At 40.5% G+C, this 24,568-nt stretch overlaps 1 protein-coding gene across 10 annotated transcripts in view; it reads left to right on the top strand.

The window, feature by feature from the left end:
* The window catches only part of FNDC3B (fibronectin type III domain containing 3B), a 357,231-nt gene that overhangs the window by 220,563 nt on the left and 112,100 nt on the right, over positions 1-24,568 (top strand). For all 10 annotated transcript variants that reach the window (XM_070243255.1, XM_070243250.1, XM_023623306.2 and 7 more), the window contains exons 7-9: positions 5,827-5,885; positions 14,254-14,405; positions 17,479-17,538. In XM_070243255.1, coding sequence (XP_070099356.1) covers positions 5,827-5,885; positions 14,254-14,405; positions 17,479-17,538 — 271 coding nt within the window. The remainder of the gene's footprint in view (positions 1-5,826; positions 5,886-14,253; positions 14,406-17,478; positions 17,539-24,568) is intronic.

Raw genomic sequence — 24,568 nt, forward strand, 5'->3', positions numbered from 1 at the left:
TCCTTATATTATGCAAATTTATTCCTTGTGATTTCACACATTTTTAATATTTGTATTTAACACCATTGACTGTGGATCATAATCAGTAAATGGTGATTCTTAGATAATTAATCCTACTTTTGTATGCATTTATTGATTCCTCTCTTTTCCCCCAGCATAAGTAATATTTTAAAAATGAAGATAGCTGATTATTTTTCTGATAGGAAAAGCAGTTTAACAAGCATTCTTAAACTGTCTTCCTTCATCCCCATTCGTTCTCATCAGCATTAGTAGCATTGACTAGATATCCAGCTTGTCGTTATTATTGACTCATGTTTTTTTTTCACCCGCAAGTATTTATTTCTGTTCATTTAGTTCTTATATTGAATATTTGCTGTTGATTTTAAGTCTCTTATCCCCAAAATGGGCATGACCAGAAGTTGCATGTTTTCTACGCCCCTAGTTTATTATATATAATTTGTTAAAGAAAGTGGCTAAGTCAGCTCCTTGGCAAAACTAAGAAAGCATATTATGTTATGTCGGGCATATCTGTAAATGAACCCTGTGGATGAGAGCTAGACAGAAGGTTTCCAGAGAAATAGTGCTGATGTCATTCCATTGGAATGAAGAGGCTGTTACAACCGTAAATACATTCTATAGCGAGCAGCTAAGTGTCTAGCTGTATTTCTTTTCTAAGAAGGAAAAAATGTGAAACAAACCAACGAAGTAAATTGTGTTTATAAAGGGAGATATTTTAATTAGTTTAGGCCTTACAGTTATTCAAACAGTCTGAACTTTCGGTTCTTTTTGGAGCAAACATGAAAACCATTATTTGTGGAAAGTTTAAATTTCACTATGTGTGGGGTTATTTTTTTTTCTTTTAAAAAAAGTATTTGCTTTGGTTGTGTATTTTTATTTTAACCTTCCTTTTACTAAAAATGCTTCATTTACTTGGGAGGAGATTTGCTTTTAGGGGGAAGAAACGTGTAAGTCACTGAGCTGACTCCCCCCTTCCCTTTTTTTGGCATTTCCAAATAGGGTGGTTCTCAGCTCTTTGGGGCGTGTTTAAACTAGAGGCTCCATCTTAACTCCTTCTCCAGAAAGAGCCCACCTCCAGTTGTGTGCCTGTATCTGCAAAACAAAGATGCCCCTTCTCTGTTTGGAGTGCCCTCCAAGAGTCCCCCGTAATCCTTTTTTATTGATCAGCCCAATCTTCACTGCAGGGGCGAAACTTTCAAATATTAAGATAATAACGATGGAAAAGGTGGGTTGTCATGTCCATCCGCTTTGGCCGGGGTCACGAACAAAATTGAAGCAGGTGGAAAAATGGTTTTAATCTGTTTGTTTATTACCTCAGGGCAGCTTGGTGTGGGGAGAGAGAAATACAAAGTTGGCCTATAAGATTTGTCTCTGGATTCATTTACATGCTGCCAACAGCAGGAAGAAGGCAGGCCCGATAATAAAGAAAGAGAACCTCGCCCTGCAACCTTGCACCAGAACTTTGCATTCCTGCCTCTTCTGGAATGGTCTTTTGTTCAGTTGACACACACCAAATTCTGGGGTGGGCGGGGGGAGCAAACAAGAAATAGTTTTCTTTTTAACTTGGTGTAAATTTGCCTGAATACAGATATGCCTAAAGGCAAATCACCAGAACTATTCTTTTTTTGTTTTGTTGGTTAATTTTTGTTAGAGGACTAGTTATTCTTTCTCTCTCACAATATGAGGTGTCTGTGTGTGTGTGTGAGAGAGAGAGAAAAAGAAAAAGAAAGCATTCAAGCAAGCAGAAGCTTGATCAAACTCTGAAATAGTCAATGAGCCACTTAACAGCAAGGATATGTTTTGAAAAGTGCGTCATTAGACGATTTCATCGTTGTACAAACATCGTAGAGTGCACTTACACAAACCTAGCATACTGCACACTTAGACTATATGGTATTCATCTTATGGGACCACCGTTGTATATATAGTCCATCGTTGACCACGGTGTCGTTATGCAGCGCGTGACTATATATTCTGTGTAGCTGAGCTCCGAAGCTGTTTTATGGGAAGGGTGATCATTCATAGACTACTCCAAAGCATAGTTAAATCTTGTTTAGCGAGAGGTAGTCCAGGGTCTGAGTTAACTCGGTTGTTTCGGTAGTAGAGTTGTGAATTTTGGCATTTTCATACAAGACCGTTAGCTTTCATACAAGAGTATGTTTTGTATGTGGTAATAAAATCAGTTAAACAGATTTTATTTTCACTCCTGTGTGTGCAGATTGTGTGCCTGGCATTTATTTACTGTTTTCTCTTAGTCTGTGGCAGCACAAATGGAAAAGCATTAAATAAACGTGAGAATGCATTTTTCTCTTCGTTTGCTGTTTTCACACTTTAGAACCTTGAAAGAAAGACTGACTCCAGTCCGGCCTGGATCCCGCATTTCTCCTGATATAATGGGATCGTGATTTTCCTCTCTCTACCTTTCCTCCCCACCCGTGCCCTTTTTGTTCTTGATATTCTCAGAATCCTTTGTTTATTTGGCTCCATTCATGGCCTGCTTTTTCTTGTTCCTTCTTTTCTCACATACCTTCTCCCCAGATCCAGAGTCTTAGCTCTATTCATTTGACAGCTTGCTCCGAGTTATTTTTTTAGAAAACCCAACTCATTTGGCTTAGAAGGTCTCTGCTGCTGTCTTCTCTCTCTTGCGTCCACCTCTGTGCAAACACCCTCTGCTCTTCTCTCTCCACATCCTCTCCCTCATGACCCCCAGCTCCCTGTGAATGTGTCGTGATGCGCTCAGAGGTTCTACCTGCTTTGGGGCTATGTGCTAGATTTGTGGTCTTACGGAACTTGCATGTGCTCTCTGAGCCTTGGTTTCCTCTTCCATTCCTCATCCTCACTCCTCAGTCAGTAAAGACAGCTGCAGGTGTTGTGCTGAGCACCGGAGATGGAAACAATATTGTGCACAATGCGATGTGCACAACAGAGTTCGGTCCTGCTCACCACTAGGAAATGGAGCAGAGGACGTCCACCTTGCACGGGATGTTGTGAAAATTAGCAAGGTGGTTGAGTATTGATGAGCACATACCTAAGTACTGCTCAGAAGATGTCAGCTTTCATTGTTAGAATCAAAGACAGACCAGAAAAGTCCCGAGCTCTCTTTGGAAGTTGTTGTTTTATCTCGGTCAGGACCTTTCACTTGTATTTCTGGCTCTTACCTGAAACCCATTCATTTCAGTTTTAAACAGATCTTTTTTTCCTCCCTTCTAATCTAACCTCCCTTCCCATTTTTCCTTTTTCTGTCTAAAGCATAACTGTTTCTTCTGTCATCTGTGTTTGAAAACTGGCTAGGGGGAGGGGCCTCCAGTTTTTGTGGGACAAAGCATCCTGTTTTCTCGCCTTTCTTTCATGTCTTGTGTGTCGTATGCAGTCCTGAGGAGTCTTCCTTTGCAGCCCTTTAATTCTTCCCTCTTTCTTTGTTGGATAGGTGATTATCTGTGTTCTAGTCTAACCCTTTGTTACCTCAAGGATAGGGTCTGGCCTCTTGTCCTTGGTCAGTTATGGCAGAAGGAAACAATGACCTCCCTTAGCTGGCTGTTTGAATGCATCTATCTACATGAGCGTTTGAACCATAGGGTCCTTCAAACTCTACAAGAACCGGAGATTGAGAAAGTTTTATTTTTTGATAACTGAACCAGTTCATTTATTGCAAATGTGCTTATGGTGTTGTTTTTTGCTGGGTTTTTTTTTTTTTTTTTTTTTTTTTTTTTTTTTACTGACAATTAACTTCTGAGATACACAGTATTTGTGATTTACTTAGTAGGAGCTTCCAGAAAATGGGAGGGTATGTACAATTTTAACTTACGGGTATAAACCATTATCTATATCTTAACATGAATACATGATTATAAATGAGCTTGTGACATTTGGTCTTTTGAGTGTATATTTTCTTTTAGTTGTAATTAAAAAACAATGGTATTGCCACCAGCCCATTTCTTTTTCTCACCAAAATAAAGGTAAACATGCTCTACTAAATAGAATGCAATGGGGAAAAATGAAGAACTGATCCTTTCAAAGTGTAGGGTGGAGCCAGCTAGAAATTCTTATTATTTTTTATATGGGCTTGGTTCATTTATTTAGTACATTCTTTTGAGCTCATCATGCAGAGCTAGGTGCTTTGTAGGTGCTGTGCTCGGTGCTAGGTGCTGTAGGCTAAATGAGGTGTGTGTCCTAGAATAGGAGTCAACAAACTACAGCCTGCCCAGTGGCTTGTTTTTGTATGGTTCACAGACTAAGATGGTTGTTACATTTTTAAAGGCTTATGAAAACAAAGAATATGTGACAGAGGCCTAAATTTCAGAATATTTGCTATCTAGTTCTTTAGAGAAAAAATTTGTTTACTTCACACGTATAATACCTCTGCCTTCCTGAAGCTTATATTTTAGTAGGAAAGACAGGTAATAAAGAAAGGAACAAATAAGAGAATGAATTTTTAGGTTTTGGTAACTCATGGTAAGGACTAAGTAGGATATGAGAATGACTGCAGTGAGGCTGGCAGGGATGCGGGTTGAGGTGAGATTCTTTGAAAAGGTGATTTTGAGATTAGACCTGAACATTGAGCATGAACAGCCCTGTGAAGAGGTGGGCTTACTAACCCCTCACCCCTAGTTCCATTTCCCCTTCTGCTCTAAATGCCCGCTTGTCCAGAGGGCTCAGCCAGACGTTGGTTCCTAGGAAGCTTTCTGGAATGCTCTCTTTTGGATTGCTTTTATCTATAACACCTATAACATGGAATTGCCTCTTGGTTTCATTTTCTCCCCACTAGCCTTGAAATATCTTGATGCAAGAATATGTCTTAGTAATCATATATCTCCAGCATTTAGCTCATAAACTAGGTTTAACACTTAAGTCTATAAACTCAAAATTAGATTCCATCAAGCAGGTTGTGAAAGTCAAGAGGTTCCTCTAGCAACCGATTCTTAAGTTTAAACTCTATCCTTTATCCTTTTTTGTACACATCCTTCCCACCCCATCCTCTCTACTCTAAGCACTGTTCCCCCTTTGGCTTTTAAAACAGTTCTTGGCTCACCACAAAACTTGCCCATTTCCCCATCTTATTAAAAGGCACCATCATCCATCCAATTGATCAAGTCAAAAAGTAGGGATTGTCTCTGATTCTTCTCATCCCCTCACCCTTGCCTATCACATCCAGTCCTTCAGCACCTATACCTCTAAAACCAGTCCCGTTCTCACTGTCTCCGCTACCATCCCTAGCCCAGGCCAACTCTACCCTTCACCCGGCCCAGTGCAGCAATGTGCTGACTTGTCTTTCTGCTTCCACTCTTACCTTCTGTGTGTCTGTTATTCAGGCAGAAGCCAAACAGATCTTGTCAAACTCAAAATAAGGTCATGTCATTACCTCCACTTAAACACTCCCATTGAACTCAGAGTAAAAATTGAACTAAAAACTGAATTCACAGCCCTGCATGAACTGGCCACTGTCTCTTCAACCTCATCTCTTTATTGTCCTGAGCTCCTGGCTGCGCTGGTCTCCTGTTTCTCCTTCTTAAGACCTTTCATTGCCTGTTGCCTGTTGACTTATTAGGTAGAACCCAGTGTTAATCTAGACAACTCTGTGAATATGTAAACCGATATAGTGGCAAGTTAGTACAACCACAGAGAAATCCTTACCCCAAAGTCATCCCCGTTTCTGATTTTCATTATCATGTTTCTGGTACCAAAAGTTCATGATAACAGGCAGCTGACTTAATGACAGCCCTAGTTAAAGGCCTCAGGGAAGGAACTTGACAACCTTATTACCTTCTCATGGTATTAACTGTTTTTCTTTCTTTCTTTTTTGCCATGCAGAGTATGAGTTGGAAGTAAAGAGGGTGCAAGACATTCTTTCAGGAATAGAGAAACCACAGGTATGTCTTCTGAATTTTTCAGCATAAATGACACTTTCTTAAGCATTTCAAATGTGTTTTTCTTTTGCCGCATAGTAGGTAAGCAAGAGGGCCCCTTCCCGTTGCAAATTATTTATAAACTCTGAAATAGTGTTGTTGTTAATGGAGCGTGAAAATATGGAACAGCAGTCCTCTGTTTAGTCATAATCCACCGAAATGTCTTCTTTATTTAGACATTCTGAATACAATTAGCTGTTCTTACCAACTTCCAAGGCTCCGTCCCCCCACTCCTTTCTTAAGGTCTCTACAGAACAGTTTTCTTTTGGTAAGTTCCTTTTACCTGTGTGAGTGTAGTAATAATTTTTGAAAACCTCAGTAATTCCAAGCATTTTTTCCAGGTAGATTTCAAAAAAGATAGTTAAATATTAGCTGAGAAAAATAAGTCCAAAATACTGAGTGTAATGGCAAGAAAAAACATTGGTGGGAGTGGTGATATTATGAGATTTTTAAGTTTGATTTTGCCAGGGGCTTTGAAATGCAAGTGAAAAATTCAAAATGTTGATTCAGCCTTTCATCTGAGATTAGAGAGCCAGCGTTCTTTGGAGTGTTTTCTAGCTGACTTGGAAAACCTTGATTCTTCATGTGTTTCAAATACTGAGGCTTTTTAATAGAAGAGTCCAAATATGCCTCAGGGTACATAGTTGAGTTTGACTAAACCTGGAAGCATGAGGTGTGATAGAGGGCGGGCACGATAGGGCACCTGTAGAGCAGTGGGGCCTTGATGTTGGGCTGGGAGTCTGTACTTAATCTGGCAAGGAGCAGGCTGCCATTGAGAGTTTCTGAGCAAAGAAATTCTTTAATCAGGGCTGTGCTGTCAGGATGATCAAACAGTTGGCAGATGCATTGGAGTGAGAAGAGGATGGACCCAGGGAGACAAGTGTTAGGAATCTGTTTCTGTAGTGCTGGTGAGAGGCTGTGGGAGTCAGAATTAGGCTGGTGGCCTCTGGTGTGGCAAGGAGAGGATGGATACTAGAGCCACAGAGAGAGGTCACTAAGGTGTTATAACCTCTTAGGTATCGGATGTCATGATGTCTGGGCTTTCAGGCTTAGAGGCCTCCTGGCAGGAGTTGCTTCCTCTAAGACATCTCTCTTGATTGCCGTCCCGGCCCATCAAGTGGCATACTCAGCATCATACTTAGAACCACTGGTACTACTGTAGCTTCACTGTCGTCTGCATGTAGTTAATACATTGTATGCCATCAACTTGTTTTTGTGTCTTTCCCAGGAATCCGTGAGTTCCTCCAGAGTAGCTTCAAGTCCGTGTCCTTCTTAGGTCTTCAGTGCCCTTCTTGGATGTGATGAGTTTGTTTTATTAGCAGGGCATCCAGGCGGATAAATACAGTGGGAAGTCCAAGAGTCTGGTAGATCAGTGCTGTGGAGAGAGGGGAGCAGACATCGATCAGATCACGTGCAAGGGAGTGATGGTTCTAGTGGAAGGAGTGGGTAACAGCTTTGGGGGTGGGGAGTGGAGTACAGGGAGAGATTAGAATAGGCTTGAGGGCAGAACTTTGGAAAAAGCTTACATTTAGAGTGCAGCGGAAAGAAGACTCCATGCGGAAAACAGAGAGTCATAATCGGAGAGGGAAGGCAGAGCAAGCCCCAGGTTAGCTGGCTGTCCCAGATGTAGTCACAGAACTTCACAGTCATATGTCTCTGTCATGTGTGTGCACACACAGTGTTTTTCTTGAGTTATTTTTAGTCATTTCTTTACTGCAGAAGTAACAGTGTGTTTCTGAAGATCATGTGGCTCAAGCAAGATTAAAGCAATGTTTAAATGCCTCAGTCCTTTCCTTGATTCAGCAGTTATTAAGCCCTTACTCTGCAATTTTTAGAGCAGGGTAGACAGGCTTTGTGTAAACAGTTATGATGTAAGGTGTCATATCATAAGATTGTCATCTGAGAGGTCAGAAAGTCTAAAATGGGTCTCCCTAGGCTAAAAGTAAGGTGTCTGCAGGGCTGCATTCCTTTCTGAGGCTCTGGCAGCCATCTGTTTCCTCACCTTTTCCAGGTTCTTCCAGAGATTGCCTGCATTCCTTGGCTCATAGCCCCTCTGTCCTCATATCTCCTCTGACTGACTCTCCTGGCTCCCTCTGACTTACAAGGACACTTGTTGTTACATCAGGCTCACCCAAATAATCCAGACAGTCTGTGTCTCACAAGATCCTTCACTTAAGCACGTCTGCAAAGTCCCCTTTAACCTTGTAGGTTCCAGAGGTTAGGATGTGCACATCTTTGGGGGAGTCACCATTTTGCCTGCCACACTGCCCCCTCGGCCCATGTAAACCTTCTCTGCCTGGTGACAGTCCTCTCACCCTTCCCAGCCCAGTTAGTTGTTGACAGTTTCTCTCCCGCCCTTCCTCTCCCTCTGTCTCTCCCCCGCCCCCCGTCTGAAGTTCTTTTTCACGATTGTGTCTTATTTGTCTTTGTGCCACTAATACCCAGCACCGTCCTTGGCACATCTTGAACCCTTAACAAATATTCGTGAAAGAAATGTGTGGCAGCTGCAGTGGCCAGAGCTAGGTTCTGGCAGGTGAGACAAATGCCTGAGGCCGGCCAGCCACAGATGAGGCTTGGCCAGCATGGTGGAATGTGGGTCCAGCCGGTGCCAGATTTTGAGGCAGCAGCATGGAGGGTAAAGGCCTGTGCTGTGCAGTCTGACCCTCTGGCTTGGGGCCCAGCATGGCCATTAAGTGTCTCTGTGACCTTGGGTGAGTTACATAACCTCCCTGGGCCTCGGTTTCCTCATCTTTGAAAGATAGGATAATAAATACCACCTGTGACTATCTGCGATGTAAATTATGTACTATTTATAGAGCACTTGGAATGGAGTATTTCTCTATCGTTGATAGCATATCAGTAGGCAAAAGGGAAGCTCCTGCTACACTCTGGAACTGGAAGGAGGAGTGTCTGGCCGCCTTCCAGGGAAAGCGGCAGAGCTGCTGAAAGTTCGGCACACAGTTGTATAAAGGATTGTTCTTCTTAATTTGTTTTTCTTTCAGCCACATGTGGTAACACCTCTAAATAAAAGGCATCTATTTTTCTCTGAAATTTTGGAGATGATTTGTTTTAGGGGTAGAAGCAGTATTGAGGACTTACGATTCCAGTCATCTTTCTGGAACTTAGGGCACCCTGAATTAAGCAAGTCATTTACTCTCCAGAAACCCAGATACCATAAAGATCCAAATACTTAGTCATTGAGTAAAACAGGGTACAAGTATACGAGGTATTTGTCTTGAGACCTCAACAGGTGCCCTGGGGACATACTCACACAGCCACCGCTGTAACAGAGAAATAAACTTGATAGTATTCTACACGTTTAGGAATTAGCCTCTCTTAGAACCAGCCACCTCCATCCAACCTGCTGCGGTTTAACCTGCTCAGACGGTGGTGCTCCGTCTGGTCTTTGACATACTTCTGGGCTGTTTATTTTCAGGATGTAAATGGTAGTTCTGCATTTTTTCCATCCACCAATGTTTTGCTTGTAGAAACAATTGATTTGTTGATTCCAGAAGTGAGTAAACTGACCGAAGAGAAACAACTGTCCCTATGAGAAGTAATTCCTTGAAAGATAAGCCACAGTGTATCTGGAAACAGATTTGAGGTTCTTAGCGCTTAAGAAATTATAGAGACAGATGATGGCGAAATTCCTAGATTTGAGGGTTTCTTTTCTTTGAAATAATCTTTTTGGCCTTTTCCTTTTTAATTTTCCCTTGTGTTACTGTTTTTCATGATGGTACTTTTGAAATGGAGCCAGTATTTTTGTGGTAGTGTTTCCTAATTGGATCACAGGCCTCCCACGTAGTTAAATGCAAAGACCAGACCAAATTTAGAAGACCTACATACAAACATAGAAATATTTTTGAAAGCGGGAGTAACAATTTAGTAACTTTATGAGAGTAAATGGTGTTGTGATCCAGATAACGGATCTCATTTGCAGACGATACAGTCTGAAAATCAAGACAGTAAAACTTTACAGGATAGTGCTAAGGTCCTGGGATGAGCAGGAGAGAAGGGGACAAGGAGAAAGAGAGCTAAGAATTACATTTCAAATAGCTACAAGGTAATGCAGTTTTACCATTTCAGAGTGTGTATGTACACGTATATATATATACTTTTAACTGGTAACTATTCTCAAGTTGGAATCTTTATTTAATACACAGACAAGAATGATTCCTAATCAGTATGTGATTATTTAGAAGTAGATGGCAGTTTTATGAGTCCTTCAAGATGCTTCAAAGCAGTTTGGATAATTTCTATACAGACTAACACTGGTAACCTATACAACAGACTCTTTTATGTCGCTAGTGCCGAGACAAATGTCAAACTGGGTCTTGTCCAATAATTTTGTAATGGAAGTCACCGCTTTTATCACCATTACAAAGGAGATTGACTTCTGTTTACGGCAGAATAATTAAACATCAGGAAGTCAGTCAGTTTTGTAGTTTCTAAACTTCGTTTTTTGGATAACAGCCATGAGGATCATTGTGATGATCAGATTAGCTGTGCCCTGGTTCAGTCCAGTGGTCGCTGCGGGTGAGAGTTTCGCCACAGAGAGAGCTACTTGCAAAAGGAAGCTCCTGTAAGGGTGCTATCGCTCTGAAATAGGCTTGAATCCAGCCAGAGTTCCTAGAGTTCTGCGTCTCTCAGGTTTATCACCTCCCTGGACACTTGTGGTAAATGCATCTAGTGCTGAGGATTCCCCTTTACATGACATTCTTTTGAAAGGCACCGTGTAATTTCCTGGCATTGGCCTTGAAATGGAAGTGAGTTCCAAGATCTAACAGAGACAAAGCGCTCTTTCTCTCAGGATTCCAATGCCTAAAGAAAGGAAACCTGAGGCCCAGGAGTCTGGAAGGGAGGGAGCTGGAGCACAGGAGGCCATTGGCCCCAGAACTGGGGGGGCCATCAAGGTGGCAGGCTGCTTAGCCCAAAGGAAAAGCCGCTGTCCTTTGATAAGGATGCTGAGTTCTCAATGTGCACTTCTGATAGGCTGGGCCCTCGGAAGAATGCCTTTGCACAGAGATCTGTGTTCTGATGACAGGTTGCCTCCTTACGGCTCACTCCGGGAATCTAGAGAAAACGTGAACTTTATTTTAGTTGATGCTTCAAGTGTTACATCATTGTCCAGTTAAGTAATAATTTAATCAAGTCCTAAAGGAAAAAAGTAAATTCTTTTTTTTGTTTGGTTTACATATATTGTCAAATGGTTATCACAATAGATTCAGCTAGCATCCACCATTTCATATAGATACAGTGTAAAGCGAAGAAAAAAAATTCTCCTTGTGATGAGAACTCTTAGGAGTAAATTCTTTTTTTCTTTTTTCTTTTTTAATTTTTTAAAATTTTCCTTTTTCTTCCCCCAAGCCCCCCGGTACATAGTTGTGCATTTTTAGTTGTGGGTCCTTCTAGTTGTGACATGTGGGATGCCACCTCAGCATGGCTTGATGAGCAGTGCCATGTCCGTGCCCAGGATTCGAACTAGCAAAACCCTGGGCCACCGAAACAGAGCAAGCAAACTTAACCACTTGGCCATGGGGCCGGCCGCATTAGGAGTAAATTCTTAACAGCTGATGCAAAGGATAGCATTTAAAGGGATGTGAATTTGTGGATGCTTGTTTAATATCTAAAGCACTAGCATTTGAACTATTTTGAGATGTGATGTTATTTCATACTGCCATTCATAGAATCAGTGTTATTACACACTATTTTCTTGGAATTGTTCACAGCAGCCATTTATCACATCAATTGAATATTTCCCAGTACCTAATCAGCCTACTTTTTAATTATAAACTGAACTCTTTGTAGCAAAATATCTCTTCTTAAGTTAAAAATCAAATATAATACCCAGTACCTCAAGATTACTCATCAATGGTATGTGAGGGAATTCAGCAAACACGCTGGTGTACATGGTAGAAATGCTGCCTTAAAATCTAGTCGGGAGAACAGCACAGAAATAGCCAGGTGAAGCACAGTCTAATGAGATGAGTGCCAAACACAGGTACCAGCAAAGTATGGCTGGAGCACAAAGGAAACAGTGATTGGTTCTGAGCCGGGGGCCAGGCAGGACAGCACAGAAACCTTTCCTGGATTGGTCTCAGGCTGCTGTGGGTCCCTCTGTATGGGGCCCTCACACGTCTGTCTCTCTTCACCAGGCTGGAGCTCCTTGAGGGCAAAAGTCATATCTTCATCGTCTTTGTGTCCACAGCCCCTCGCAGGGTGAGAGATGATGATGAAATGAATGAACAAAGGCCGAATTTGAACTGGGCCTAAAAGAAGTTTGTTAAAGCCAAGAAAGCAGAGAAAGTCAAAAGCTAAGTGACAGGGGTGCGAGAGGGGATGGCACCATGCAGGGGTGTTACAGCGTCATGGCGCAGGAGGTGTGGTGGACAAGGAAGTGCTTATCTGGAGCCGTAGCAGGAAGGGTGCAATTTGATTCTATAACAGCGTCTTCTCAGATTTTTTAAAGAGGTGTGTAATGCTGGTCTGCCATCCTCTCATCCTCTGTGTTGCCTGTATCAGAAATTCAGACTATCTTATTCCCTTCGGTTTTTATTTTTCATTCAACAAAAATTTATCTGCCAGCCCAGTGGCACAGCGGTTAAATGCGCACGTTCCGCTTTGGCGGCCTGTGGTTCACCGGTTTGGATCCTGGGTGTGGACATGGCACTGCTTGGTAAAAAGCCATGCTGTGGTAGGTGTCCCACGTATAAAGTAAAGGAAGATGGGCATGGATGTTAGCTCAGGGTCAGTCTTCCTCAGCAAAAAAGAGGAGGATTGGCAGCAGATGTTAGCTCAGGGCTAATCTTCCTCTAAAACAAACAAAAGCAAAAAAAACAAAAATGTACTAAGCAAACACTACTCACACAGTTAAATATGACTTGGGCCCTGTACTTAGGGAGTCTCAAAGCCCAGTGGGGAAGGCAGACATGCTATAAACATGATTAGCAATGGTAAAGATAGCAACAAGGTGCTGTGGAACAGAGATGTGATGATGGGTGAAATGCTTCATGGAAGGCTGCCTGGGGACAGTGAGGCCTGGCTGGGGTCTTGAAGGAGCAGTAGGAGTTTGACTAAATAGTTTGTTAAATGTATCATGATGCTGTATCTGTATGAAACAGAAATGATATGCAGGGATCTCTACTAGAGATATTCAATATTCATTTTCCATATTATGCTTTTAAATTATTTTGTTAAATTTTAATCGTCTATATAGATAGTGACAAAAATGGAAGAAAAAAAGACTGAATAGTTTACATATCTCAATCCATAACCTAAGAGTGACAGCTATAAAGTCTATGAATGTTAAGCTTTGGCATCTGCATTAACTCTTATTTGCTTTGATACGTTATCCAGAGCAATATCCAGAGAGCAACAAAATAATTTAGAAAATTAAGACGTTAAAGTTCAGTTGATAGACTTATTTTAAAGAATTAGACCATACATTAGGTTGGGTTTCTCCAGAAACAGACTTAAAACAAAGATTGGAGTGCAAATTAGTGTATGTGGGGAGGTGCCCCGGGGAGCACTGACAGAGTGGAGACTGAGAGGAAAGAGGAGAAGCCCGTTCAGGGTCTGTCCATGAGCAGGGGACGCCGTGGGCAGAGGGGGCTCAGTCCTGCCGAGAACACCTGGGAGATAGTTTAGAACATGCCTCAGAGAGGCCCTACTAAGGGGGGAAGTTGGAGTGTTCAGAGTCCCAGAGTCCGTTGTTCAAATAAAGTCTTAAGCAGAGGCTAAACCAAAATGCTAAAAGCAGAGCTTAGACGTGAAACAGCTCCACACGTTTGTCCCCCCACCCCATCAGCCTGGGCCTTGGTTCCATTTCCCCTCACCAGATTCTCCTGGGAACCCGCAGGACTTAAAGGAGCAGGTTTGAAAGGTGTTGGCTTTGAAGGATTATTCAACAGCAAGAAAGCTCGGAGGCTGCCGGAAAGAACCTGTGGATATGCCTCCTTCCACACAATGTCATGGCCATCACAGAAATCATTGAAATCTTACATTCAGTTTTTTACCTTTAAAAAGTTGACCAAACATGGTAGATTATCTTAGTTTCTAGAGGACCCAGTATGAATTGCACCAGACTTGGATGAAAGCTTGCATTATAAGGACGGATGGTTCAGGAGTTGTAGTTCAGACATCAGGACTTTGACAAGAGAGCACCATGTAGGATTTTTTTCCTCTATGATTAAAACAAAATTCTTTACCTTGAATTAACTCTGAGCCATTTTTATGTCACTACTAATAATCACAAAAATGTTATTGGTAGAAATAGTGTCTGATCCACGTGAAATGGATTTGAATACTTTTGTCCCATGTTTTTCTTCCTCAGGTTTCTAATATTCAGGCAAGAGCAGTCGTGTTGTCCTGGGCCCCCCCAGTTGGACTTTCGTGTGGACCCCACAGTGGTCTTTCTTTCCCCTACAGTTATGAAGTCGCCTTATCAGACAAAGGACGAGATGGAAAATACAAGATAATTTACAGGTAGTGTGTATTTCCGTGTGTTTTTCTCGGCTGCTCAACTGTGAAATTGAAGTCATTAAGGAAAATAGAAAACAAAGGAAAACTGTAAAGGCTTTGCAGATTTTCCTTTAAACAGTTCATTTTAAGAATTAGTGATAATTATAATGTGTAGAATTAATTTTGTCCAGAGTAATTATCAATCAGAGATGACACTTGTAGAGCTATTTGGTGTTGGTGACATGTACCGTGTAGTTATGTTAGTATGTCAGTATAGCACTAAAGACAATTTCCCATTAATGTCTGTCAGGGCAAAAAGTGAGTATGACTTTTGGTTTCTGCATACTTCATGCACTCATGTGATTACCTCTTTTCAGAACCAGACCTTTTTCTAGTCTTGTTTTCCTAAATTCTACAATGTGGTTTCCTTCCATTTCACCCTACTTCTTACCCTCCACGGTAGTCTCCCAGCCTGCAGTGAAAATTACTTTAAAGCATTCATTCTGAGGCTTTCTTAAATGGTCAAAAGTTTAGCGTACAGAATAAAGGATTATCCCCTTCTGTTTTATGGACTTCCAGATATTAACCATTCATATGATTTACTGCCGTGTTCTAAGGTTGATAAAAAAGTTTAGGGTCAAGTCCTTTCTCCTTTGTGATTGTTGCTGCTGCTCAATTTGCAGAGCAGGAAATCAGAAAGGCAGTCCTGTCTTAACTCCTTGTTTGGCCTTCCTGTGAGTGGCCCCTGGAATGACAGCCTGAGTCCATGGTAGCGTGATCACACAAACCCCACTTCTCCTTCTGCCCGTTGCCCTGATGCATCACTCTTGCGCCCCTTACATCTCCACAGCCCTGTTCCTAATTCTTAACTTGTTCTGGGGACATGTCTTCTTCTGGGCAAAGAAAAGAGGGAAAGAGAAAGGGAGGGGGAAGCCCTTTAAGCCACTCTCTCCTCCTCTCGCTGCCCGTGCGGCCTCTGCTGTCTCTTCCCCGGACTCCTGCAGGCATCTCCTCAGGCCCTTCCAGCATCCACTCTTGCTCTCCTGCAGTCCAGCCTCCGTATGCGGAAACCTGAGTCAGACCCATCACCCCCTGTAAGAGCATGGCAGTGATTCCCCACTGCACTCAGAGTAAAATCCAGCCTCCTTGCTCTGGCTCACAAACATTCGGTTCTATTTTGAACAGTCAAATTGGTAGCGACCTTAGAGAAATACAGAGCACCATTTCCCCCAGCCCTACCAGGAAACACTTAGATCCTGTCAATGCAAGCTGACCCTTGGTGGCAGGAGCTAGTCTCAAGTGAAGAGGGGCTGGACAGGTAACAGAGGCGAGGGAAGTAGGAAGGTTGGGAGTGAGGTGTCTTCATGTGAAAGGAGCAGCCACCACTCACCTAAAATAAATTGAAGCCGTAGGGAATGTAGGCCTAGATTTGCTGATTCTTTGGGTTTTCTTTCAAGAAATGCTAAAAATCTGAATTGTTACATAAGCTTACGTAATGTTAAACTAATTCAGCAAATTCAAACAACTTTAAAGATACAGTGCAGGTCACACAACAGAGCTGCAGGCAAGTGTGGACATTGGCCTCCACTCTGCAACTTTAAAGCTATATTTTTATTTGAAATAATTTCAAACTTTAAAATGTTGCAAAAATAAAGAGATCGAGGAATATGTATATACTCTTTACCCAGTTTCACCTATTAATAACTTTTTACCCTATTTGCTTTACTATTTGAGTTATTCTCTCTCTCCCTTTTTCTCTCCTCTCCATCTAATCTCCATTTTTATGTATCATGGCCCTTTAGTGCTAAATACTTCAGTATATTTCTAACAACTAAGCATATTTTTCTTAAATAGCCACAAAGTGGTTACCAGCTTCATAAATTTTCATTGCTACAATACTTTAACCCACATCCAGTGTGGCAGCTGATTAAAGAGAGTCACAGCATTTCGTTTCCCCTCTAGGACAGGATCCTGTCCAGGGGCAGATACTCTAGTTAGTTGTCATGGCTCTGTAGCCTTCTCTAATTTAGAAGACTTCCATTGTGTTTCTTTGTCTTATGGCAGTGACATTTTTGAAAAATGTAATCATGTCCCCACACACACCCCTCAGCTTTTGAAGATTTTTAATGGAACATCTCTTGTTTTATGTTATTTGTTTCCTCATGATTAAGTTGAGGTTCAGTTGCAACTTGTGATGATATCAGTGGTTTTCTGTTATGTAAGAGCCAGCTTTGGTGGTCTAGTGGTTAAGATTCGGTGTTCTCACCACCATGGCCCGGGGTTCATTTCCTGTCAGGGACCAACACCACCCATTTGGCGGTTGTCACACTGTGGTGGCTTCATGTTGCTGTGATGTTGAAAGCCCTGCCACCAGTATTTCAGATACCAGCAGGGTAAACAGGAAGAAGGACCTGGCTACTCACTTCTGAAAAAACTGGCCATGGAAACCTTATGAATAGCAGCAGAGCATTATCTGTTATGGCGCCAGAAGGTGAGAGGATGGTGCAAAAAGACCAGACAGGGTTCCACTCTGCTGTACACAGGGTTGCTAGGAGTCAGAATTGACCCTACAGCACTAACAATAGCAAATTTTATGTAACAGGGCTATTTCTTCATATGTGTATATGAGAGCTATTTATTGGTATTGACATGTGAGGGAAGCAGATGGAGATTTCTTCAAGAGAGTTGAGAAGTTGAAGTGGTTAGGAGTCCTGCCAAGGTGAGTCTGGGAGCTGGCTTCAGTTGACAGTTGGTACAGTTGTTGACATTTACGTTTATCTACCTATTGATTTAATTTGCTTATTTACTTACTTATTTTTGCATATTTACTTTACGAAGTGATAACACCTTTTGGAATTTTATTAGTAAGATGAACCCCGCCATTTTCCAGATCTAGGATGGCATCCTTAAGAGGAATCTAATTTTCTAGTCCAGAAAGATAATAACACCAAATAGGAAAGTTTATTTCTGGTTTATGGTGGAATCAGACATAATCATTCTTGAATCGTTGTTGGTACGTGACTGTGACACCTGAATCCAAAACCTGCTTTCCTTTTGAAACTGGGATTATTGACTAATAAATGATTTTTCTTTGCAGTGGAGAAGAATTAGAATGTAACCTGAAAGATCTTAGACCTGCAACCGATTATCATGTGAGGTGAGTTAGGATCCGAGAGCTGAACTGCAAGGGAGAATTCGGGTTGCTAAAATACATCATGCGCCCTTTGTGGAAGTCTTGGGTCCACAGCACTTGTCAGGCTGGCGGTTGCAGTCCCGTGTCTCACTGGCCGTTCGCTAGTGGCCTGCACTCGAGGGCAGAGCGATGGGGAGTCCACAGAAGTGCTTCTGGTGGTAGAACGGAACTGAAACACGGAACAGAATTGGAAAAAGTATTTTTAAAAAATAATTTTCATTTTTTATAGTTTTCAAGATCTATTGGACAGACTGTGTGGTTTAATGTATAATATTTTCTTTCTATAAAACAAATGAATTTTTCAATGTAAGCGTGTCAGTTGTTTATTATAGACCATGCATGGAAACTGTATGTTCAGCCCAGATGACTCAGTCCTTCCCATGTTGCAAGAACACCCTTGGGCCTTAAAAGATAATAGGCTTTGAAATAAGACAGATAATGCAAATATCACATTATCTCTGATAAGAATTAGCCTAATTTGGCAAAACAGTGAACCTGTATGGTCTGGTATGTAGTCTGAAATCTCTGCTGTGATTTTTCTGGAATCTCTGCTGACTGCTCCGGAAGGCGGGGCTAGCTAATCTTAGGAAGAAATGCAGCCATCCACAGACCTGTGAGGAGGAAAGTATTATCTGAATTTTTACAGCGCTCATCTGACTGTTTAAAGATACATCCATACATCTATTTACAAATAGGTAGATTTCTGAATGTGGTCTGTAAAATTTTTTAAATTTAAATTTAAAATTTTATTTAACTTTTAAGTTGACCAGAAGTTTTAATTTTATCTAATAGGATATACAATAACAGATTCTCTCCTTTCTTCAAATTATATATGTGTGTATCTCAAGATTATGTAATAAAATTGCAAGCATCAAGCCCACATCCCTTATTATACTTTCCGAAAGTTAATTCACACCACATGTTCCTTTGTGATGGAGTGGAGGCAGGGGTATTGGGGAAGCCTAATAGGAAGAGCATATATTAATCATATTAATTATCAGGAGCTTGAGTTCTAGTCTGGTTCTGCCATGAATTGACTGTTTTAACTTTAGTCAATCACAAAGAATCCATGCCACAATTTTCTTCGTAACAAAGGTAGGAAAATAGGGATGTGTTTGGGTTAGAATATCTTACTAGCTGCACAAATGTTTAGAACTAAATTTAAAGCAATACATAAAAGAGCAAGGTGTTCTATGTTCTGTCATAAAGTGCACATCTGCTTAGCTATTGTACCATTTAGATGAACTCTATTGCAACCATCTTTTCCTGCGTAAATGAAAATTTTTGGATTTGGAGTCGGCTTCATCCCAAACGTACAGAAGTTTTCATGCAGTCTGTACAAACAGAAAGATTTATATAATTTGTGAAGTTGAGATGGTACTAGAAGTAGTTTTAACCATTCTTTCAAATGGTTGATTCAATGAAGCAGAAAATGTAACACCATATAGGGAGCCGTGTAAATGTTCTCCATTAGTCATTGTTAACATATGTTTCCTTTTTTCTCCATCTTTTAACAGTTTATTGTTATTGCCTTACTAAAGGTTTACTTTATTAATTTCCTGCTCATTCATGAGCTGACAATATCTTTTTGAAGAAAAGTAAGTATCATAAAGAGTCTGCCCTTTAGTTACCATTCTGTCTGTTGTTTCCATTTGTTTCTTTTTAATCCTTCTTACAAAGGGTTAATTTTGAGAAGGCTTGATCATCCATTCTTTTTACTGCCATTTCTTATGAACACTTTGAACTTCTGGGCAGATAAAAGGAATAATTAATGGATTCTCCACAAAGAACAGGAGCATGAGGTGGTACCATGTGGAGGTCTTGGACCCGGACTTTCTCCTGACGCATCTGGGACCCCACACTTGTGGCGCGTATGACACACATGTACACTACACATATCCAGCCTAAGGCACCACCAACTATTATGTGGTCTAGCTCTCTTCTTGCCAGAGAGAAAATTCTCCCCCTCTTTGGTCATGATCTCTTTCAATATCTACAAAAATTCTCTCCTAATAAAAATGTCTACAGTCTAAATTTTAGTCTCTTCCCAGCCTAGTCCACAGTCCATAAAGGGTCATTTATTCTCTTTCTTTATGCAGTCTTTTATTTTTCAAGCTGGAGAAGAATCTTAACACTTCCAGCGTCTACTTAGATTTCACCTCCTCTGCCTGGAATTGCTTTGGCCAGGCAGCATGATTCCTAGTGGACAGAGCTTAACATCTGGAGTTACTGGCTCTCATAAAATGAGGATAATAATCATAGTAGCCTCAGGAAGATGATGTGACAGCAAATGAAATATATGTGCAAACCTGTTATAAACCTGTGAAGTGTATAAATGTTGTTTTTGTTCATTTTGTTTTGTTTCTCCAAAGTCGTTGCAGTTTTTCCACATCTTGAAAATAAAAATTACTTCGTAATGCAGATTCTCTGAATCCATGCATAGTTTGACCATATCTCTCACTATTTTATTGGAATACAGATAGGCTATACTTGGCACTGAAAAAAAGGAGCAAAATCTCTTTTTTGTGATGTAGTTAACGTTCTCAAAGTCTTTGCTTCAGGAATGTAAGCTCTTAAACACAGTAGCCTCAAATATAATTTTAAATTTAATAGTCACCTATAAGGCCTAAAAAAGCTGTGTGAAAATAATTTCCTCACTAAATTTCCATCACAGAAGCTACAAAAATTCCATTGCTGTATAGCTGCAAAATGAACAGTTATGTTCATTGCCATTTTCATTTGTTTGTGCATTACGAATTTAGAAAGTGTCGCCCTGGTGGAAGTCTGTAGAGCCAATGATGAAAACGGAGATACTGCTTTTAGCAACACCAAACAGACCACCTCCTCCTTCCAGTGCTCGATACGGCACATTTTAATGAAGGCCTGTGAAGTCTCCATTCCAATCACTCTTCAGTCGATGAAAGGTTTCTTTCTCCAACCGTGGACTGAAGTCTCACCTTGGGCTTCTGTTCTTACGTTTCTCGTTACTTTTGTTTATGCTACTCTCCATCCCCTGCGCACTGATTGCTCAATATCTTTATATCATGTTTTTTCTCATTTTCAGCTTTTTCCTCCCTCTTGTTAGTGAGTATTGTCTGAGTTTACCAATCGGATATACAAACCTTTTTATAAGTAGCAGCCTCTCAATCATGGAGTCCAGTCATTGCACTGTCTGGTGCTTGGCATCAGTCCCTAGGCAAGCACAGCTCCTGACTTCTTGCCATCACCTCACTATTATTGGGAGTAATTTATTAAGAGACCAGTGGCATCCTTGAAACAGTGCTACAGGTCTTGTGTCTGTGGGTGTTTAGATTGGCACTTGCCATGCCATTTAGGCCAAAATTCCACATGGAAAATTGTATTCTAAGTTATGTCAGGTTTTAAAGATATTTTTCTTTCTCACTTTTTGCTGTGAATTTTTGTGTGTCACTGCTACACATCTGTTCCACCATTTTTTTTTTTTCTCCTCGTGATTGAGGAAAGTAATACTCCTCTGTTATGTTGATTTGAAAAATTTAGGTGTTAGGTCAAATTTTTGTGAAAGTCATCACTTTTACATTTGTTACCCATTTCTTATACAAATTGTTTATTGTGGTTTAATGTTGATTGAGTGTTTAAATGGAATCAATTTGTAATTGTCAAAGTGTTTTACAGTGCTTCCATATAGAGTATTGTGTTATGTATTGTATAAAACCACCAATACAAAATCTCGTGTCTGTGAGTGTGAGAGAGATTGTGTGTGTGATCGTATGTTGAGAAAGAGGGAGAAATGCAAAAAGTCCGATATATACATACACACACACAAATAAAGAACATTCTATTTTATAATACTCAAGTATCTAAGGTTATATACCTAAACATTTATATATTCATTTACTTATACAAATAATATTTATACATATGCAAAGAAAAGCGTATTCCTCTTTTAATTGGTAGTTTTATAATTAATACAGACATTGAAATAACCATTTTACTGTGGGAGTTGAGAATTTATATTTTTGTCAATGATGGCTAATCAGGAATTTGAATGATGGAATGGATAGCAATTTCATGACAAAATTTGAAGCAGTGTTCCAGTCATTGGCATAAACAATTTGGCAAAGAAGTTGTCCAGAGATGATATCATGTAATAGCATTTCCCAGAAAAATTATGTGATGAAGAATTTCCAAAAATATGGTTGCCCAGCTCAGTGTGGAGTTATGAAATAGGGGTTATTGACTAGAAATTGTGGTTCCTACTATGTTACGGATGTGCTGGAGGAAGTTGGAGGCAAATTTCTAAAATTCTTGGAGCACCTGTTTCATAAGCATTTAGTCAGTAAACAGAAACAAATGTGAAAACCCAACACAAGATTAATTATATCATTAGAAAAATGTATTCTTCTTTGCTGGAATAAATGCAAACCGAACTGAACTGTTTGCTGATTTATTTAACCTAAGACACTGATCCTTCTAACATGTGATGATATCACATGATGATCACCGTCATGTGAAAAACATTATTGCAACATTCTTGAAAATATAGCGTCATTTCCAGAGACTTTTCTGTAGAAGTTATTGGCAAAAATGGAAGTGATTGTTATTGCAATTAATTGCTGTCTGTTTACTGAATAATTTTAATTGGCAGATGTAATCATGGGATACTTAGATATCATATAAACCTTTAGGTCCTGTATGTAGCACATTTATATTTCCACAAGGAAAATAAGTCCTTCTGGCCCATACAACTGTCCATCTTCAGCTGGCTCAAATTTTTACTTGGGCTGTCAAATTCTTTTGTCCTGACTATCATCTTCCCATCCTGGCTGCCAGGAGCCTCCATCACTATGTTTCTCTAGCCTAATAAGTATGGATTTGTGATTCCATGAATCTCACTAAAAAGAAAGAATGAACTTGACTGAGTCTGAACCTCCCCAGATAACTAACTGTGGTTGCTGCTACTCTGCAGGCCCTTTTCCTGCCTCCTCTGCTCTGTTATCCACATGGGTTTTTAGTGTTGACTGTTTTTGTGCACATTTAGGACCTGGTCTACCTGAGTAGAGTCTGAATTTGTTCAGGAAATCCCTAGTGATTGCAAAATGAGATACCTACTGGGAATCTAAGTGGATAAAGAGGATTGGGTAAAAGGTGGCTGAAAAGCAGCCTCAGGGCCGAGGAGACAATAAGGAGTGGTGAGGACTGTGAACTGGACAGCACCTGCCCCATCTAAAGGGGGAGCTGCTCTCATCTTAGCTACTTACTACCATGCAGTGTTGCTAGAACTCCTAGTTTTTAAGAGAAGCCAGAGGTTCATTTTTCAAATGAGAGATGTCCAGATTTTTTTTCAGTGTTGGCTTAGTTTTTAATTTTTATTTCAGAAAATTTCAGATATAGTCAAAAGTAGATAGTAATTTAATGAACTCTCCTATACCCATCACCCAACTTCTTATTTCCTTGGTTCTTCCTTGGTTCTTATTTCCCCCCTTTCCCCCCTCCCACCCACAGATATTTTGAAGTAAAGTCCAGACATCATATTACTTCACCTGTGAACCACATTACCATCATCACATGTCCATCCAAAATAAACAAAAATAATAATAAATTCCTTAATGCCTTTAAATCCAGAGACTGTTTCCATTTCCTCAACCATCCTAAAAATGAAGGTTTTCTTTCTTCATTTTGTAATAATTGTAATTCAAACATGGTCTGAATATTCTATTTGACTGATATCTCATAAATTTCTTTTAATCTGTAGGTTTTCCCTCCTCTTTTTTCTCCCCTTGCAATTTGTTGGAATAATTTTTTGGTGTCCTATAGAATTTTCCACAGTGTGAATTAGGCTGGTTGCATTCCTGTAAGTGTTGCTTAATACGTTCTGTGTTTCCTATAATGTAGTAAAGAGGCTTAATCAGATAGCGGGTCAGTTTTTCTGGCAAGAATTTTGTAGATAGTGGCATGATCTTTCATTAAGTATGCGTAATGTCTGCTTGTCTCTTTTTGTGATGATCATTGCCTAATATCCTTTAATTCATAGGTGGCTGTAATATTTTTAAACAGTATATTCCTTTCCTCCTCCCTACAAATGTCTTGGGCCAGATAGCAACCCATGAGCCACCACTTGGAGAATTCAACTGATCTATTAAAGTTCAGACTGGAACCCTGCCCCCTGTCTGGAACGTTATATGATTCATCTTAAGCAACTTACTCCCAGTGAGCCTGTCCTAATACATGGAAATGGTCTTGCCAAATCTACCATTCAGTTTCATATTATCAAATGCCTACTTAATATTGAATGCAAAAGGGAGCATTTGTTTCATCAGGTGGGTGAAGAGCGTCCTAACGATAAGCATCCTTTGTTTGGATCCAATGTCATCCTGTCCTCCCATAAGGCAAACAAGTCACATATCCAGTAAATATCTATTTTACCTTTTGGGATGGAAAGTAGGCATGTCTGTTAGTCCTTTTGACTTGTATGCCCTCTCTACATTTTTTTTTTTTTTTTTTTTGAGGAAGATTACCTCTGAGCTAACTGCTGCCAATCTTCCTCTTTTTGCTGAGGAAGACTGACCCTGAGCTAACATCCATGCCCATCTTCCTGTACTTTATATGTGGGATGCCTGCCACAGCATGGCTTTTGCCAAGCGGTGCCTTGTCCACACCTGGGATCCGAACCAGTGAACCCTGTGCTGCTGAGAAGTGGAGCATTCGAACTTACCCGCTGTGCCACCAGGCTGGCCCCAGTCTCTACATTTTTTATGATGGACTTTGAGGAGAAAGGACTTTGCATATCACACACCTAATTTGGTTCTGTTTTCCATGATGATGTTATCTTTAGCTGGTGTTTATGTTCATTGGATAGACTGAGAGGAAATGGATTGTGGGTGTTTAGAGCAACATAACGGCAGAATGAGTTAGGACAGTAGGCAATCCTGCGCAGTGGTTAGATTTCCATGCCTGAGTACAATTGATCCAACTTTCTAGTTGTGTGGCTTTGGGAAATTTATTTCATCTGTCT

Source organism: Equus caballus, chromosome 19 (genome assembly GCF_041296265.1).
Source record: "Equus caballus isolate H_3958 breed thoroughbred chromosome 19, TB-T2T, whole genome shotgun sequence".
Taxonomy (NCBI): domain Eukaryota; kingdom Metazoa; phylum Chordata; class Mammalia; order Perissodactyla; family Equidae; genus Equus; species Equus caballus.